At 43.2% G+C, this 16992-nt stretch overlaps 1 protein-coding gene and 2 gene segments (V, D, J or C); 1 reads left to right on the top strand and 2 right to left on the bottom strand.

Moving 5' to 3' along the window:
* Positions 1 to 92: 92 nt before the first annotated feature.
* Positions 93 to 9193, bottom strand: slc1a8b (solute carrier family 1 member 8b). 2 transcript variants are annotated; one of them, XM_010869143.5, is made up of 9 exons: positions 8670 to 9193; positions 7306 to 7385; positions 6155 to 6370; positions 3783 to 4036; positions 3587 to 3686; positions 2764 to 3192; positions 2514 to 2648; positions 2302 to 2410; positions 93 to 2185 (listed from the first exon to the last, which is right to left on the bottom strand). In XM_010869143.5, exons 1-9 carry the CDS (start codon positions 8832 to 8834, stop codon positions 2021 to 2023), a joined length of 1653 nt encoding a protein of 550 aa, XP_010867445.1. In that variant the 5' UTR covers positions 8835 to 9193; the 3' UTR covers positions 93 to 2020. The 2 variants fall into 2 exon arrangements, with proteins under 2 accessions (XP_010867445.1, XP_034145719.1); XM_034289828.1 differs by lacking the exon at positions 8670 to 9193 and adding an exon at positions 8113 to 8631.
* A 2653-nt stretch (positions 9194 to 11846) lies between these two features.
* On the bottom strand, positions 11847 to 12806 carry LOC117593737. The segment is given in 2 exon segments: positions 11847 to 12632; positions 12723 to 12806. Coding segments are annotated over 2 exon segments (378 nt in total).
* A 416-nt stretch (positions 12807 to 13222) lies between these two features.
* Positions 13223 to 14690, top strand: LOC109614903. The segment is given in 3 exon segments: positions 13223 to 13234; positions 13279 to 13330; positions 14223 to 14690. Coding segments are annotated over 3 exon segments (384 nt in total).
* The last annotated feature ends 2302 nt before the right edge of the window (positions 14691 to 16992 follow it).

The raw sequence follows: 16992 nt of genomic DNA, 5'->3' as shown, positions 1-16992 counted from the left end.
GAGTTGCATTGCATGAGGTGGAAGACAAACCGTTGCCTTTAAATGTCAACGTTTTATTAGAAAATAATGCAATAATGCACAAGACCAGTATGTTGCATGGGCACCAATGTTTTTAATTTGTGGCAAAGTAGTTTCTTCAAGAATCAAGATCCCACAGCATTATAGGTGTTTACAAAGAATATAAATATATAGATAATCTAACAAGACTTAAAAATATATCTCTTCTGTTGTCAGAATTTCAGCTAAGTCAGTGTCAAAACGTTTAATATCCTCTTCAATATACAGTAAAATATTCTGTTAATTTTCACCACTCGTTGCAATGTTAAGGCAACTCGAAAACGGCAAAACAACAATTCTAGGGTTGCGACATCCAGTTTCACTTCTAACTATGTAACCTATACTAAATCAATGTTCTCATACTGCTGTCTGCAGCAAGATTGGTATTTATCCCTAGATTAGAGTATCTTAAAGCAAAAGAGAACACCATTCACTGTGAAAATACCTATTACTTGTCCATCATAGGAAGGTTACCACTAGAATACCTTTAACCAAGAGTGTCTTTAGCACCACCTGGCTGCCTAAAAAGTGCACTGTGGTGCAGTACTGTATGTGCCGCTACTGAAGGGCAGTCCTGTGATAAACAGCACTGAACTAACTGATTCAGACATCATCGCATGCACCACAGCATAAACGGTACTGAATGGGAGTGTTCCCCTGCTCAGACATGTACATGAACCAAAGGTTGTGTTTAAGATCTGCAAGGCATCACCGTCATAGTAGAGGAACACTCACAAAGCGAGGCCCCCTGTGGTCTCTGACCCTAACTAGAGGACCTAAGGGCTCAATTCTGACTGAAGTCTTAGAGATTGTGCAATCAAACATAAATATTGCACGAATGTGGCCTCTTTGAATGTCACTGGTGCTGAAATCCCACAATATGGACTGAATGAATCCCTCAAATCCTTATCATTTATAGGCAACAGTAGGGTTTACTGCCAGCCACCAAAAGAGGAAAACCTGCTTTTTCATCCATCATGGCACAGGTGTGATCAAACAGTAATGTTTGTATTTAGCAAAGCAGTTTCCTCCATGTGGGAATCAATCCCACAACCAGAGGACCTAAGTGCCCAAAAGCCAACTTTAGCATGGGCATTGTAAATAAAAACGAACCATTTTGGAGTATTCAAATGTGTGGGCTTTCATACAGGTCAAGGAAGGATAATTTGAAATCACCCAGGAGGGATCCGGCAATTAAATATCCTTGTGAGCAAACGTTCCATTGCTCGTCTTTCATAGCTGTTCCAACAGCACCCACTAGGTGTCAGTATGGACCCTTGAGGTTCTTTGGAAATGCCTTTGACAGACAATAATTAGACTGATACAATGTCGAGCTAGGTCTATGGCAGCTACCTACTGAGCCATCAGACACGTGTCATAAAGATGTCCCAGTTATCTAAAACTGCGGAAAGTGCAAACTCTGTCAGTGCAGGGTTGTGTCATGGTCTCACTGTAATTCCACGATCCAAAGCCATTGATGCGTAACTGAACTGTACTTTTTTGTAATGTTTTTGTACCATACTGGTGTTAATAAAAAGGTATTTGTGTTGAAGGCAAGCAGTGTGCTCTGCTGTCTGTCCAGGGACTGTCTCAGACCGAACATCCAGGTTGTCTGCGACACAAGTTGTGGCAAGGGACGTTTATTCTGCGATGTAGATTGTAGCTGGGGTCCACTTGTAACAGGGCAGGTTTCCCAGAGAGTGTACATTAAGCGAGACAGCAGGCTTAGGGACATGCCGCTCGTTATGTTATGGTCAAGGGTCATTGCTTACTCTGGCTGGGTGGGCGGAACCAGTGGGAGGGGTCTGTCGTCATCCAGTCGGATGTCTCCTTTCTGTACTGTCTCTGGGTTGGCCGTGACACCTGTTCCACAAATAACGCAGTTTCTCTTTGATACAGGTTGGAGCCGGTCACTTGCTTGGTTCTGACAGAGGTCACAGGTCGTAACCGGTACTGGGCTATCCTAAACCTGACACAGGTTGAAGCTGGGGCCGTCGCATCGCTCCGTGACGCAGTCACCTTCCACCTCGTAGACATAGTCGCAACGATGGCCGCTGGCCATCAGGGGAGCCTCGGACATGGTGCAGCTTTGGACGCTCTGGCCGCCGAACGAGATCACCGTGTCCCTCTGTGCCAAAAACACGCGGACAGAACACAGTCAAACATGGTCAAACCTGCGGGACGGACCGTTATTGAAGAGGGGTCACGGCTGGGCCCGGTGTATAGGTTCTGTCGTGTTCTCACCCGGCTAGAATTAGCGGCTGTCTTCTCAAAGTCCTTCTTGCAGAGGTGACACATGATGCCCGCAGCCAGAGCGTCTCCCAGCACGTTGATCATCGTCCGGAAACGATCCCTGTCACACACAGCTTGAGTTAGATTCACCGTTTTACCGTCGATACAGGGGAAGACCGTCAGACAGCTCGCTGGATTTTGCACGCTCACGGTCGGACACTTACAGGATCCAGTCGATCGCCACGATCAGTGTGATGTCAGCGGGCGGCAGCCCGACGGAGGTCAATACGATCACCATGGTTACCAGGCCCGCCTGAGGAATCCCGGCAGCCCCGATGCTGGCCGCCGTTGCCGTGATGCTGGAAAGACAAGTGGTGTCAGAGTATGAGGGAGTGTTTGCGGGGACAGAAAAAGTATAGGTTCAATATGAATGTTAGAGATGGTAGAGAGGTTGTGCGTGTAGGAAGTCCTCACCTGATGGTGACCAGCTGACCAAAGTCCAGTTCGTATTCGTTGACCTGAGCGATGAAGATGGCTGCGACGGCCTCGTAGAGGGCTGTCCCATCCATGTTGATGGTTGCTCCCACCGGAAGGACAAACCGGGCGATCTGTCTGTCCACCCCGCAGTTCTCCAGCAGGCACTTCATGGTGATGGGCAGGGTGGCAGAGCTGGAGGAGGTCGCCAAGGCAATAACCAGGGCCTGGAGAAGCCCCCGGATGAACGTGAAGGGGTTTTTGCGTGTGATTACGAAGTAGAAGAGAGGCAGCAGGATGAGTCCGTGGACGAACAGGCCCGCCATTACCGTCAGGAAGTACATCCCCAGCTTCTCTCCCAGGTGGGCGGGGTCATGCATCTCCAGGATCTTTCCCGCTACCAGGAAAACGATGCCAAATGGGAAATACCTGGAATTAGAGAACGGTGATAAATATCTCAAAATCAAACTATTAAGCTGTTAAATGTAGACAAACGTTTAGTTATATAATTCTCTAGATCACACTAGTGTTTACTACTGACAGTTGAAGAGAAGAGACCGTGAAGAAATGTGCCGACTAGACCCTTATTCAGGCATGTTTTATCATAATTCTGTCTCTGTCCATCTGCTTAGTCATGAGCCTGTGGTTTGGGCTTCCTAAGACCATAAGTAGCTTTAGGGAGAAGTGCTTCCCCCTGACATCCCGACTTACGACGTGGGTCTAGGGTAAGAGAGCACGGGTGGAGGGAGTTCGTGCGGTCCACCTCCCAACGAGGAAGAGCCGACCCTTAGACGTGACCGGGGGAACTTCCTCGCCAACTCACCACATGGCGGCGTTGATGATCTTCATAACGCACTCGTTGACACACTGACACACGTTGACCAGCGGCGCGCCTCTTTCTCCCATCTTCCCCAGGAGCAGGCCTGCACAGAGGAAACGCACCCACCGGGTCAGGAACTGGAAGGTTTGGGATGGAGAACAGACTGTGCGCGTGTGTATGGGTGTGTAGAGGGCCTTACCCATAGTACCAGAGAAGATGACGATGCCCAATACGTTCATTCCTTTGCTGTTGCCAGGGACGATCTTGTATTTGACCTCTGGTGCTGGGGTTAGCTCTAGGAAGACAGGGTGGCCCAGCTGGGGGTTGTGGTAGTCGGGCATCACGTAGACATAGTTGGCCTGGGAACCCACCGCACTGGAGGTCAGTATGGGTACCAGGTCGGTACGGTACTGCTGGAAAGTCGCCTCCACCAGATTGGCTGGTATCATGTTCCTTTGTGCGAGAAGAAGAGGAACGTCATTTGATTATTTATTGGACTGTTACATTATTGGAGTTGCTTCTCTGAGCAATGGGGTGATAACTGAACAGTCTAGCTAATATGATGTGTGATGTGTCATCATTTTCTTATTTGTTCTGATTTTTTAGTTGATGTCTCCATCTTCACGTGGACCATCTAGACTACATCCATGGGGTTCTGCTGACCCATTGTTTATGTAGCCTGGACCGGTTCACACTCATTATTGAAGATGTCGGACGTTTTCTGCTATCTGTTATCTTCTCTGCATTAGTCCTGAGTAGGGTCAATTTCTCCTAGTCATGCCAGATTTCAAAAGGTCCTCTGTCTCTGAAAGACTCAACCAGACACTGGACAGAGACTTAAGCCGTCAACCTAAACATTAACCCTGATGAATCCAAAATCATTGCTTTGGCTAAGGCTGTTGTTTACCAAAACCTAGTTAATCTTAGTGAAAGTGACTCAACTAATTCACATGTGGAGGCTTTAAAGTTTGTCTGTTTGTCCTGTTTTTACGAGAGAAGCCTGGTTTTACACGGGCAGCTTGGTTTTAGATGTGTATCAGTCTTCCTCATGATGTAAGAATGTCATTACATCACCAAGCTGCCCGTCTCAGAGGTTAAGAGTTGTCAACCTTAGGAGTCCTGGTGTATTTAAAAGTACCACGTTACATCCATCAGCCCAAGCCCCAGTAAGCCTATCAAATGTATTGTGCCTTGGGCAGTCCTCTAGCCTACAGCTTCCCGCCCGTACGCAACTTTGACCAAAAATACCCCTAATCCTGTGGGCTTTGGAGGATTCTTCACACAGACAGCCTGTCATTGCCAGTCCTTGATAGCAGTGTGTTCTGGGTAAAGTGTTTGGACAGTGTGTTTTGGGTAAAGTGTTTGGACAGTGTGTTTTGGGTAAGGTGTTTGGACACTGTGTTCTGGGTAAGGTGTTTGGACAGTGTGTTCTGGGTAAGGTGTTTGGACAGGGTGTTCTGGGTAAGGTGTTTGGACAGTGTTTTCTGGGTAAGGTATTTGGACAGTGTGTTTTGGGTAAGGTGTTTGGACAGTGTGTTCTGGGTAAGGTGTTTGGACAGTGTGTTCTGGGTAAGGTGTTTGGACAGTGTGTTCTGGGTAAGGTGTTTGGACAGTGTGTTTTGGGTAAGGTGTTTGGACACTGTGTTTTGGGTAAGGTGTTTGGACAGTGTGTTCTGGGTAAGGTGTTTGGACACTGTGTTCTGGGTAAGGTGTTTGGACAGTGTGTTCTGGGTAAGGTGTTTGAACAGTGTGTTCTGGGTAGATTGATACTTAGCCATAACTGGTTTAATGAAACCTATTATAAAAATCACCCTAGCTGAAGTGCTGATGTATTATAGGTGTGTGTGTGCATTGTGTGTGTAGTTTACCATTAAAACAATGCAAATTCTCAAGCTAAGTGAGCTAAATAAAATGCACCTTATAAATTTCAAAGAAAAAATATATAGCTGAGTTCACTGGGTCTACTGGTTTTTCTGTGAAGAAAGCCATACTAACCACGAAGGACAAATACAAATAGAAAGGATCTTTGCAGAGCTTTCTATTTTCCCATCTGAATCTGGAATGTGCATTCTTTATTAGTTACAGTGCTTCAGTTTGGTGTTTGATTGCTCTTTGGGGTTTAAGGCCGGGTGTCTGTAGATATAGACCTTTTGATCGCCACTATGTCTGACATTAGGTAATGTCTTACATTAGATTATGTCTAACATCAGGTAATGTCTGTCATCACGTTTGTCTAACATTAGGTTATTGAGTTATGTGAGTACCTCATTCCGTTCCTGATGAAAGGAAAGAGGTTACAACGCATCATCGACCCCACGCCATCAAAGCTTGATGAAGTGCAGACCTGGTTCAGTGTGCTGAAGTGTTAACACAGGTGTGATTATGTCACACGGAAGGCAGGGCGGTCAATGAGTTTAGGTGTGCACGCGGTGAGAGCGACTTCCCCGTAATGTGTTCTTCAGGGAACTGGAGTTCTAGGCATAATCCAAAGCTTGTCAGTGTGTGCGTGCGTGCGTGCGTGCGTGTGTGCGTGTGCATGTAGGTCCTTGTCCCTGCTCGTTTGATACATGCCTGATAAGGTCCAGCAGGGCGTCCGCAGAGGTCATGACGGGCCCTGACCCGGATTTGTGCCCCTCCTTCTCTGTGCCCTTCCCAGGGTGGATGACCAGGACCAGGATGATGCCTACGATGACGGCAATGAAGGTGGTCCACAGGTAGTAGGTGATGGTCAGCACGCCGAGACGCCCGCTGGCCTTCGTGTCCATGGCTGACAGCCCCGACATCAGACTGGACAGGAAGTCAGGCGTTCAGTCAGACCCGTACACGTCACTTTTCACTGCCGTCTTTTTTAAAAGCAACAGCGCACATCAGGATTGTCGTGGTACAAGGCCAATATACCGTGGATACGGGCTGTCTGGTTTTCAGAGCAACCTGCAGTATTGATCCTGGCCTCCTGTGTTAGTGAAATCCATGACCCTGTCATGGCAAGCGCCACGCTCTACTAACTGAGCTACGCAGGACCAGTAAATTGGCCATGTACCACATGCCTTATTGCTTAAATATCCCGTTTGGATTCACAGAGAATTACGTAAAATAAGATATTCCGTTAAAACTCCTAAATCTAGGGTATGGAGGCAATCTGCGTGTTGGTCACACATTTTGGTCAGAGACTCCACCCACTGTTTAGGAGAAACATACATGTTGGTACCCTTGGTTACGCATATGCAGAGTCCAGGAAAATCTACTACAACTATTTACATATGTGGTACATACATACATATATAGTCATCAGAAAAATTTCAGAACCTATTTCTCTAATCATAATTGCTGAGGGGAGATCTAGACATTTATAAGAAAGTGCATTATGTTGTGCTTCTCCGTTGCCCCTACACCCTGCTAGAGAATGGATCCCACTAAGTATCCAGATGTCTTATCCAGAGATCTATTTTTACTTTATTGAAGTGCCGGGTAATTCATTATTTATATTCATTAAGATTAGATTAATTTGAAACATGTGAACCTGTGAACCAACTACTGTGTCTAACTGGCTAATAAACAATGTTAGTTGTCCATAGTTAACCTGTTTCAGCATGGCAACTTATTTATAGAATGACCCCTTTTAAATGCCATGTTGCTCTATGACTGAGTTTCCTTGTTCTGGACCTTTAGAGTTGGCATTCTAGCAGTAAAGATGTTGCCAAACATAGTGGCCATGTTGCTACCTGGACGTGATGAGAGGGAGGATCAGCATCTTCAACATCCTCATCAGAAGTTCTCCAGGAAACGAGAAGTAAATCTTAGCCTGGGAAAGAGACACACACGTTGACCAAAATATTTATTTTTTATTTAAGTTAATTTCCCACAGTTCTACACATTTTGCCATGGGCAAAATTAACATGTAGCAATCAGGTGCCTTTTGTTTGCTGCGTATTTGGCCTATCCTGGCTTTAGGGACATTTCATGTTTTCATAGCAGGTTTAGTTTCTGACCCTAAACCTTTATGTCAACTCTGTTCAAATTTGCAAATTTCCATTAGTTCCATTGTGCCCAGCTAAGTGAGGCCCTTCTCAAGGACTGGTACCTGGTACATTTTAAAATTGAATTTGTTGTTTTCTGCTACAATTGGTTTGTGATTTCACTTAATTCTAAACTGATAGCATTCTACCAATCAATCAACAAACAAATAATGTCAAAGTTTGGCTCCCAGATTATTTGCTATTACGTTGAGATGATTTAGTGCTGACGAAGATTACAACAGTGCGTCAGACAATTAGAAGCTCCTCTCCCATTAATCTGATACTGAAATAGTGATTGTTAAGTGTTGGGTTACCAGGGCTACCCTTGGACCATGTACAGCAAATGACAAGTCCAACCTTTACTGTAGCTAGCTGGCTGTATCATCAGCTGAGCTAATATTGTTGCATTTTAATATGTTCTGAGTTCTGACCATCTCAGAGTAGTTTCCCAACCCAAACATACTGTTAAATATATGTTCATCAGTAAATGGTCAGAAATGACTGGTTACTCACCTTTTTTGCTTCAGGACTCACAGAATTGTTCTGCATGATTGCTGCAGTACGTAATTCTGCCTAAGACTACGGTTGTTCATGTTGTTATTGGACACATCAGAATTAGGAGTGATCTTACTTGTGTTCAACCCAAACCCTAACTAGGACCTGTTGTGTTCACGTGCTTCTTTAAATCTTCCAGACTCACTGCAAAGTAGAAATGTTGGTGCACGTGGCTGGGGACTTGGCTAGAGAAGAGTCTGGTTAGCACATGTTTATATCCCAGTATAAGAACACGTAACCCCTGCTGTAGGCTGCTTCTTGTCTAAAGCCTGTTGCATCACAGACCTTGGAAGGAGACCTATAGGTCACCTAATCGACCCAAAGCCCTTTGTCTTAACACTTTCACCTTGTGTAAGAACCCAAAGCTCATCTCATCTCTCTCTAAGATTGCCTGAGTAATATTGACCCTAGGCTTTGGCCCCTCAGGCCAAACCCATGGCTCAGTGGCTGTGTGTGTGTGTGTGTGTGTGTGTGTGCGTGTGTGTGTGCATGGTGTGTGTGCATCCACTTCATACCTGGGAGGAGAGGTTCAAGCTGCGGAGGAAGAAGCCGAGCGCACAGCCGGAAACCACGGCGATGACCGACAGCGTCAGGAGTCCGTTGCGTTTGCAGTAGCCCTTGATGAACGCCCACATCTTCACAGAGACCACGCTCTTTATCAGGTGTTTCACGCATTCCATCCTGATGCCGAGTTACTCTTCAGCCTGGAGGGGAAGTCAGGAGAGATGTGTTCCCGCCGGAGGTTCAACGTCCTGCCTTAAGTCCAGTCAATACATTTCCAAACGGATGGGCTGCGAGCCGCTGGCAGTTCCCAGCTGGTTCTCTTTATGTCCCCGTCCTGGCTTGAAATATATGGGTTTCTTGATCGTTCAGAGAAACACGTCAAAGATCCACGATGTTGAGGGTTTTGCTGTGGGGAGTCAAGGGAATGCGTTCGACCAGAGAGACAGCCAGCCACAGACTGGCTGATCTCAGTGATGTCTAAGAGGAAGTGGAAGCAGACGGTAATTCTCTGTAACCTCCTCCTCCTTCAGGAGATTAAAACCTTCAGGATTATGCTTCCTAGACACTCAGGCACACAGAGCATCCCAATGGGATTAATGGGTTTTAGGCCAGTACCTGTTGCTGACACCTTTTTTGGGACACATTTCCATTAAAACGCATTATGACTTATTATCACTGACGGAATGGTAACTCAACTTCATTCATGAAGATCTTGGACGGCTTAAGTTTTCAAAACTACCGGTCTGCATTCACTACAGGCCAAACTGGTGGGGAAATTTGATTGTTCTCCAAGACCCTTGGCCAAGGAGGTTCCTTTGTTACTTGTGTGTAAAGCTGTCCCGGTTTTAGCAATGATTTATTCCTGCTGTTCTGTCCAGGGCCCAGAGGTGCTACTCCCAGGAGAGGACACAAGAGAGTTAGCTTGTGGCTGCTAGCTGGCAAGCAAAATACCTTTAGATTCCTAGAGAAACCGACTTATGGTGCTGATAGGTGCCATTGCAATGACACAGACCTGGAAGCAACGTCTTCCTTCAGGGAGAAACTGCAGACCCAGCTCTGGTCTGGCTAATAAAGACACTATCCTCTGAGATGGTCTAAACAGGACAGAATACATTTGTGTGTTGTTTTACTGTACCCGTCAGGCTCTTCTGAATCAGGCAGTAAAAAGCCTAATTCATTTTAAGCACTCTGCCATGTTATGGCTGATGTCATTGAAAGGCCCAAAGCTTCAATGTCACTGTAATTTATAATAATTTTCAAATATTTGATTTCCATGTTAGTAGTTAGTAGTAGTAGTAGAGCAATGTTTATCTCTAGTAATGCGTTGTAGTTCTAACTCGGTGTTCAATTGAGAAAAATCCCCAGAAAATATGTTGATTGTATACTGTTTCCTTCACTGACAGTGATTTGGAAAAATACTATTTGCATGGGCCAGAGGTTTTGAATAGACTTTGGTCAGAAGTAAATTGTATTGCTAATCTGGAAGTTCACCAGAGCATGAGGCATTGAATCGATAAACACATATTTTATTATGTGTCTTACATTCGACATCATGTCTGCACCATGCCTCGGCTTTACCACGTTTATTTCTCTATGTTCCCCCATGTTCATGCGATGTTCCAACTGTCACCTGCTGCCTTCTAATTCCCGTAATTCAGGCTTTCACACAATGGACACTAATGTCACTGGAACCATTCCTATAATCTAATCCCTAGCCCATGACAATGGACAGGATGAAGGATCTCTGCTAGGACACACACACACACACACTTATGTAAACACATGGCCACATGACCTCAGACAGTAGAAAGGTTAAGAACTATATCACAACAGCTCAGCGCTACAGAGTGATTTAAAAGCAGTTGGTTGTGTTAGGAGAGACTGCATCCATGGTACATGCTGCATATGACAGATCAGTGGGAAATTACACTTACTTCTCTATCATAACATTTTAGTTATTCTTATCAAGAGCAATGTACATTATTTGTTCCTGAATAGGTATTCTGTTTGTGAACTGAAAGCAAAATATCAGGGGACAGAATTATCAGGTTTGACTACGTTTGTGGTAACGTGTAGTAAAACCAGGATCACACGCGCTCAGACAAGCAGGTGAACAGACAACACTCTGATGTACAGAAACGACTAGGGGGAGAGTTGAAGAGGAAAGGAAAGAGGTTGATTGAGCCCATTGGAAGCTGCCGGACCTGAGGGCGGTGTGTAGTGTGTTGTTTGGGATCATTAGTGACACACACAAGCAAACATAGAAACCCTGCTGTGTCCTCTGACAGTAACTCACACAACAGGGGTCAAGAGACAAGTGTTGACTGTGACCTCCTTGATTCCTAGAAAATAGGATTATCTGTAATTCCACATCCATTCTTCTGCACTATTGTGTAGAAACCCTGCAGTGATGAATACCATGTTAAGTCCTATGTAAAGTGCCATAGACTAATTGGCATGGTCAGAATAGTAAGGCGCAATTATAACTGGTAGATTTTGTGTTAGGTGGAAAGAGCAATGAAAGACCACCTAGAGATGGATGCAGAGTTCAAAGGCACATCCAAAACAAGCTCCTGGGATTTAACTTGTCAATCATGTGTAAGCCCAAAAATGTATAAAAAGATAAATCCTGTGTGGGATAATTTCCATACAAAGCTTGACATTTATGAATATAAATATTTAATGTAGACGACAATGCCACAGTGCCAAGTGGTGAGGTAAAGGAACTGCTTGTCAAACGTAACCTTGTAAATGGGGCAAATTTAAATTTTTTAATGTATGAAATAAAATGATGAGTGAAAAAAAAGACTGCTTTCCCCATCATGAATTCATGCAACATTTAATAACAGGTTGCAGGGTGTCATGTATTGACCATGGCAGTTCGTCGACTGCCATGGTCAATACATAAATTGCCTACATTATGTACTAATCCATACATGAAGTAGGCAACTTGATAAATGATAGCAAAGCGTAAGACATTGCTGATGTTGCTCAAGCTTTGGATGTGTAACAGAACGGCATGTATTATATTTGTTTGCATTTCTGAAAATGGTTTAGGAACTAAACTGAAATTAAATCTGGTATGCCAAATAGGGTAATGTCGCATCAAATAATTTAACTAAAAACGATGTTATATGGTATCTATCAGTACACATTCTCAAGCAAATGTCCATATTCATTATATCTCAATTCGTTGATGGGAAATGCATGGATTTGTGTTTGAAGCATGACTGGTAAATCAACCCACTGGACTGGATTTCAGTATAATACAGTGTAAGAATATATTTTATTCAGCTTTTTGAAAAATCAGTAGCATCACCTTTTAGTGAAGTGCATTTCATTGGTCTGGATTGCACTGTAGCCATGACTCACGGGCCATTCCCATGTTTTGCATTTGACCACCTGTTTTCAGTTACATTTCTGTCAGTTATGCTCATTTAAATGAATGACTCTTGTGCCATGTGAAGGTCAGATGAGCACTTGGGACTTGTGTCCTATTCTAAAAGAGGGATCATTCAGATATAACATCTCAGTTTAAATGAGGGACACCTGTGTGTCTGGTAGACCAACCAAGCATTGAGGGGACATTCAGACATGTCAACAGTGATGTGTGTCATTTGGTGCAGGAGGTTTTTGTACGGCTCTAAATCACTGTGTGAACACATTACCACTGTGATGACTCTGACAGTAGTAAACTGCTGCATCTTCAGCCTGGACTCCACTGATGGTCAGACTGAAGTCACTCCCAGACCCACTGCCACTGAATCTAGCAGGAATCCCATCTATCCTTGTCTTTGCATATTTCATCATGAGTTTAGGAGCTTCTCCAGGTCTCTGTTGATACCAGAACGCACCTTCATCTCCATCACTCCATTTGTAAACTGCAGGGTTGGTTCTACAGGTCAGAGTGACAGTGTCTCCTGGAGAAAAGGTCACTACAGGAGGCTGAGTCACAGTCACCTGACCTCTGGATCCTGGAGAGGGAACAAATATCAATGGAACGTTAGAAATACGTTATGTAGAGTTAGTACACTACATGTGTCTACATGGTGAACTTGACTGACCTCTGAAGCAGAAGCAGACCAGTGTCCAGATGAAGATGGTGACCAGAGTCATTGTTGATGTAGTTTCTGCTGTGTTGAAGGAGCTCTCAGTCATCAAGTGTGAAACACACAGGTCTATAAACACTCAGAGCACTGAACCATGAGGTGTCAATGCAAAGCAGCAGTTCTATGGAAATACCCCACCTCAGGACAGATGATGACAAACATTTGTGAAATAAAAAAAAGAGATCTCTTTAAACACTGAAAGAAAAAGACTACTGAAGGAATATTTATGTGTATGTTTTATTTATTAGAAGATAATTCCTATTTTTTATTTCTGACTTGGTGTAATTAGTAAGGTTTGGGAAAGTATTTTTATCTACAGCCAGAATTGTTATTTTTTATATAGGAATTGTGTTAACATTTTACATTATATATAATAACAATTAATTTGAAAGGCACTGACCTTAATTAACAGTATAAACACCTAGACAGAATCCATGTTGGATTGAATGTGTGTTATGCAGTCAGTGGTGGGGGGAAACTGTGGGGGGTTTTTGTACGACCGCTCAGTTAGTCTGTATCACTGTGGAACACTTTCGGTGGTGGTACCAAACTCATCGTAGACTGTAAGTAAACTAAACATACATTTTATATAGAGTATTTTTTATTTAAAATAATATGTAAAGTTAAATGATTCCTGAGAAAGAGTTGTTGATTTTGATATTTAATTAATTTAATTAGGATCTTTTGGATTGTTATCATTTTCAAATGATCTGTCATAGACAACACACAATGTACCAAATATATCCGAAAATATTTTATTGTTTTAGCGTTTCATGCCTTGCAAAAGCATTTTACTATCATTCATCAGCATTGTTACGTATATCTTGTTATGTTGTAGCCATGCATGTTTTATTTTTGTGAAGTTCTTTAACAGAAAACTAATTGTAGTTTGTGGTCATGCTTCATAGATGTTCATAGAGGGAGGTGAAAGAGTCTGTAAATGTACAGCTCCGGAAAAAATAGAGGGACCACTGCACCTTTTTCCTTCCCTTCCGAAAAAGTTGAAAAGCAAAGTTTGGGTGAGGGAAAGAAGCGTTCCATTTGGAGTGATCTCTTAATTTTAACCCTTCTCTTCCTCACTCAAAACCTTCCTTTTTGACATTTTTGGAAAGGAAAGAAAAAAGTGCGATGGTCTCTTAATTTTTTCACGAACTATATATTATATCGCTGCTTTTACACAGATATAAACTTATTTCATAGAATAGCTCATAAATATAATATTTGTTTCTTCATATTGAAGTTGTTATAATTGGTTCTGGAATGTTCTTGTCCACAATAAATAGTAGATCTCATCTCTCTTTTGCCCACTTAAGGAGAGAGAGATATAATCTTATTTCATACAATAGCTAATCAATACTAAATTTGTTTCTTCAAATTGACATTGTTATAATTGTTTCTGGAATGTTCTTGTCAACATTAACCATCAGATCTCATCTCTCTGTTTCTTTCCTCAAGTGGGCGTGGTTCGTCCCTCCCTGACCATCCTACTCCCCTCCAGTGAGCAGGAGGACCAGGGTGATGTTGTCCTAGTGTGCCTGGCCAACAGGGGCTTCCCAGGGGACTGGAAGCTGGGTATGAGGCTGGGGTCCGGGGGGTCCTTGATGGGTAGCCAGAGTCAGGAGGTCCTGGAGAAAGACGGACACTACAGCTGGAGCAGCAGCCTGACCCTCCCAGCCAACCAGTGGAGGAAGGCGGGCTCAGTCACCTGTGAGGCCACCCTAAAGGACCAGACCCCTGTCACTCAGACATTGGAGACACAACAGTGTTCCCAGTAGACACACTGTAATAACTACCATGATATGTCACTCTATCATTCTCAGTATCAGATCTGGAAATAGGAGAAATTGACAAAATAAAAATAAAATCATTTATTTCAAATGAGGTGTCCTTGATTTCTATAGTGAAAATAAATTATTGAAAATATCCTTGCATTTCTGGTTGTTTAAACAAATAGTAAACTCCTCTGTTACAAAACTGTATAATAGATGGTTGAAAGTGGTGAGAATATGGGGACAGAGACACTTCTGGGATGAATAGAACTAAATCATCCAGACTTTAATAGAAATGGGAGAGATCAATACATGTTCAGGACTTGACTTGTCAGTTTTCATCGGGACAAGATTATTTGATGGATTTAACATAATATATTATTCCAACTCAGATGTTATTTATGGTGTTGAACTAGTGGTTATCTATGCTTGATGATGTCACATGACTAGTGTGTTCAGTGAACCAGTGTTCCTTGTCATAATCTGTTGAACCTCAACACCTGCAGTAGGTCCCAGCTGCAGTAGTACAGTCTCTGTGCACTCTGACTGAGGGAGGTTTTTGTACGATGCTAAATCACTGTGTGAAATATTCTGGGCTAGTATAATAACCCATACCATAGTAATCTCCTGCATCTTCAGCTTGGACTCCAGTGATGGTCAGAGTGTATTCAGTACCTGAACTACCACCACTGAATCTAGATGGTGTTCCAGACTGGAGTTTATTCACTTGATAGATGAGGAGTTTAGGAGCCTGTCCAGGTTTCTGCAGGTACCAGCTCATGTCATCACCAATACCTGATGAACTTCCTACAGCGCTGATGGACACAGTATCTCCGAGACGAACAGACTTTAATTTATCTGCTTGATTCAGGACACGTTGTGCAGATGCCCCTGAAAGGGAAACAGTGTGAAATTAGCATTGAGAAGTCACAATAATAATAAACAAAGACTTTTAAACTGGGACCATGTACATTCATCCACAAGCTCCTTTAAACCAATAAACCCCAGTGAGAGATGCTGAGAGTAGTTCACCCCTAATCAGGAAAACCAGCATGATCAGCAGTGGGATCAGAGACATCTTCATCATTATCATCATCTGTGTCACTGAAAAGACGGATCAGACTAGATCCAACACTGATAACTCAGCAGTCTTAAAGTGTCAGGAGCACTGAGGCTCAACAGATATGCAAAACACCACTCAAAAGGCAAATACACAGCTGGTGGACCGGAAACAGAGAAGAAAGACAGAGAACATCAGAAAGACAGAGAAATTGAAAGATGACTGAATGTGAGAAAACGGGATAGACTTATAATGCTGGTATTTTACTGTCACCTGTTGGTCGTTTCTGTAATGAATGAGTCGGAGAGAAGGGTTTGCATGTTCCAGACGTGGAGTGTTGGTAGTGTTTATTTGGCTGCTGACAATTCCAAGTAAACGCAAGGCAGAAACATAAGCAAACAATACAAAATCACAAGGCTAAAGCAAAATCATCAAATATCAAAGCTAAGGTCCAAACACTGAATATCTAAATGCCAGGGATTCTAAGTAGTACGTTAAACAAAGTCTCAGTATGTTGGTGAAAGTCAATCAGTACCTCACAATGGACTACAAAACCGAACGGAACTTATATAGGAACAAGGGAGAACATGATTACTGAAAACACCTGTGAAATTACTAATACAGGGGAAAGGCTACAGTCAAAAACAACACTGAAAACACAGTTACACAACGTAATTCCAAAACAGTAAAACCTCACCAAGAAAACAAAGGATCAAAGCATACAAATCCCAAAACCTAAGAAAGAAAGATACAAATAACAAGGACAACACCAGATGTGACAGTTCCATTCTGTAGGATATTTTAAAAGAGGACCACATACAACCAAGTAGGGGGTTAATTCAGCTCAAATATATTTTTTAGAAAAGCATTATATTAGGTTATATATGTCAAGCAGTTTCCAAATGCTTTTTAAGTTTAGGCTGAATTGTCCCTTTACCCATCAACAGGTTAAAATGTTAATTTGACCCCTAACTGAAGCCATACCTGCTGTATTTGACGGTAACTTTATAAGGTTGGTAGCGCACTCAAGTGTTCATTCAGCATCAGGTTTAATTTGACTTCAGTTCAAAAGGAGAATAATGTCTCTAATTGTTTGTCTTTTTGTGGAATTCCAGATTGGGCCGGTCAGGTTTATATTGGGCCAGTCAGGTTTATATTGATCAGGCAGCAGCATAGCACCACTGATCAGCCTCCGTATCTCAGCAGGCTTGGTCCTGGTTGGTCCCTGGACAGGTGACCAGATCCAGGTGGAAGTGGTGTTGGTGTGTTGGTAGGGGGCACTCATCCCTCCAGTCAAATTATTAAATCATGAAGTCCATGACTGTGAAAGGGACTGTCCTGGGGCATTATGAACTGGGTGTAATCTTTAAGATGGGACAAGAAATGTCCCCCCCAG

Source organism: Esox lucius, chromosome 22 (genome assembly GCF_011004845.1).
Source record: "Esox lucius isolate fEsoLuc1 chromosome 22, fEsoLuc1.pri, whole genome shotgun sequence".
Classification (NCBI taxonomy): Eukaryota; Metazoa; Chordata; class Actinopteri; order Esociformes; family Esocidae; genus Esox; species Esox lucius.
This window is presented reverse-complemented; position numbering and strand designations above follow the sequence as displayed.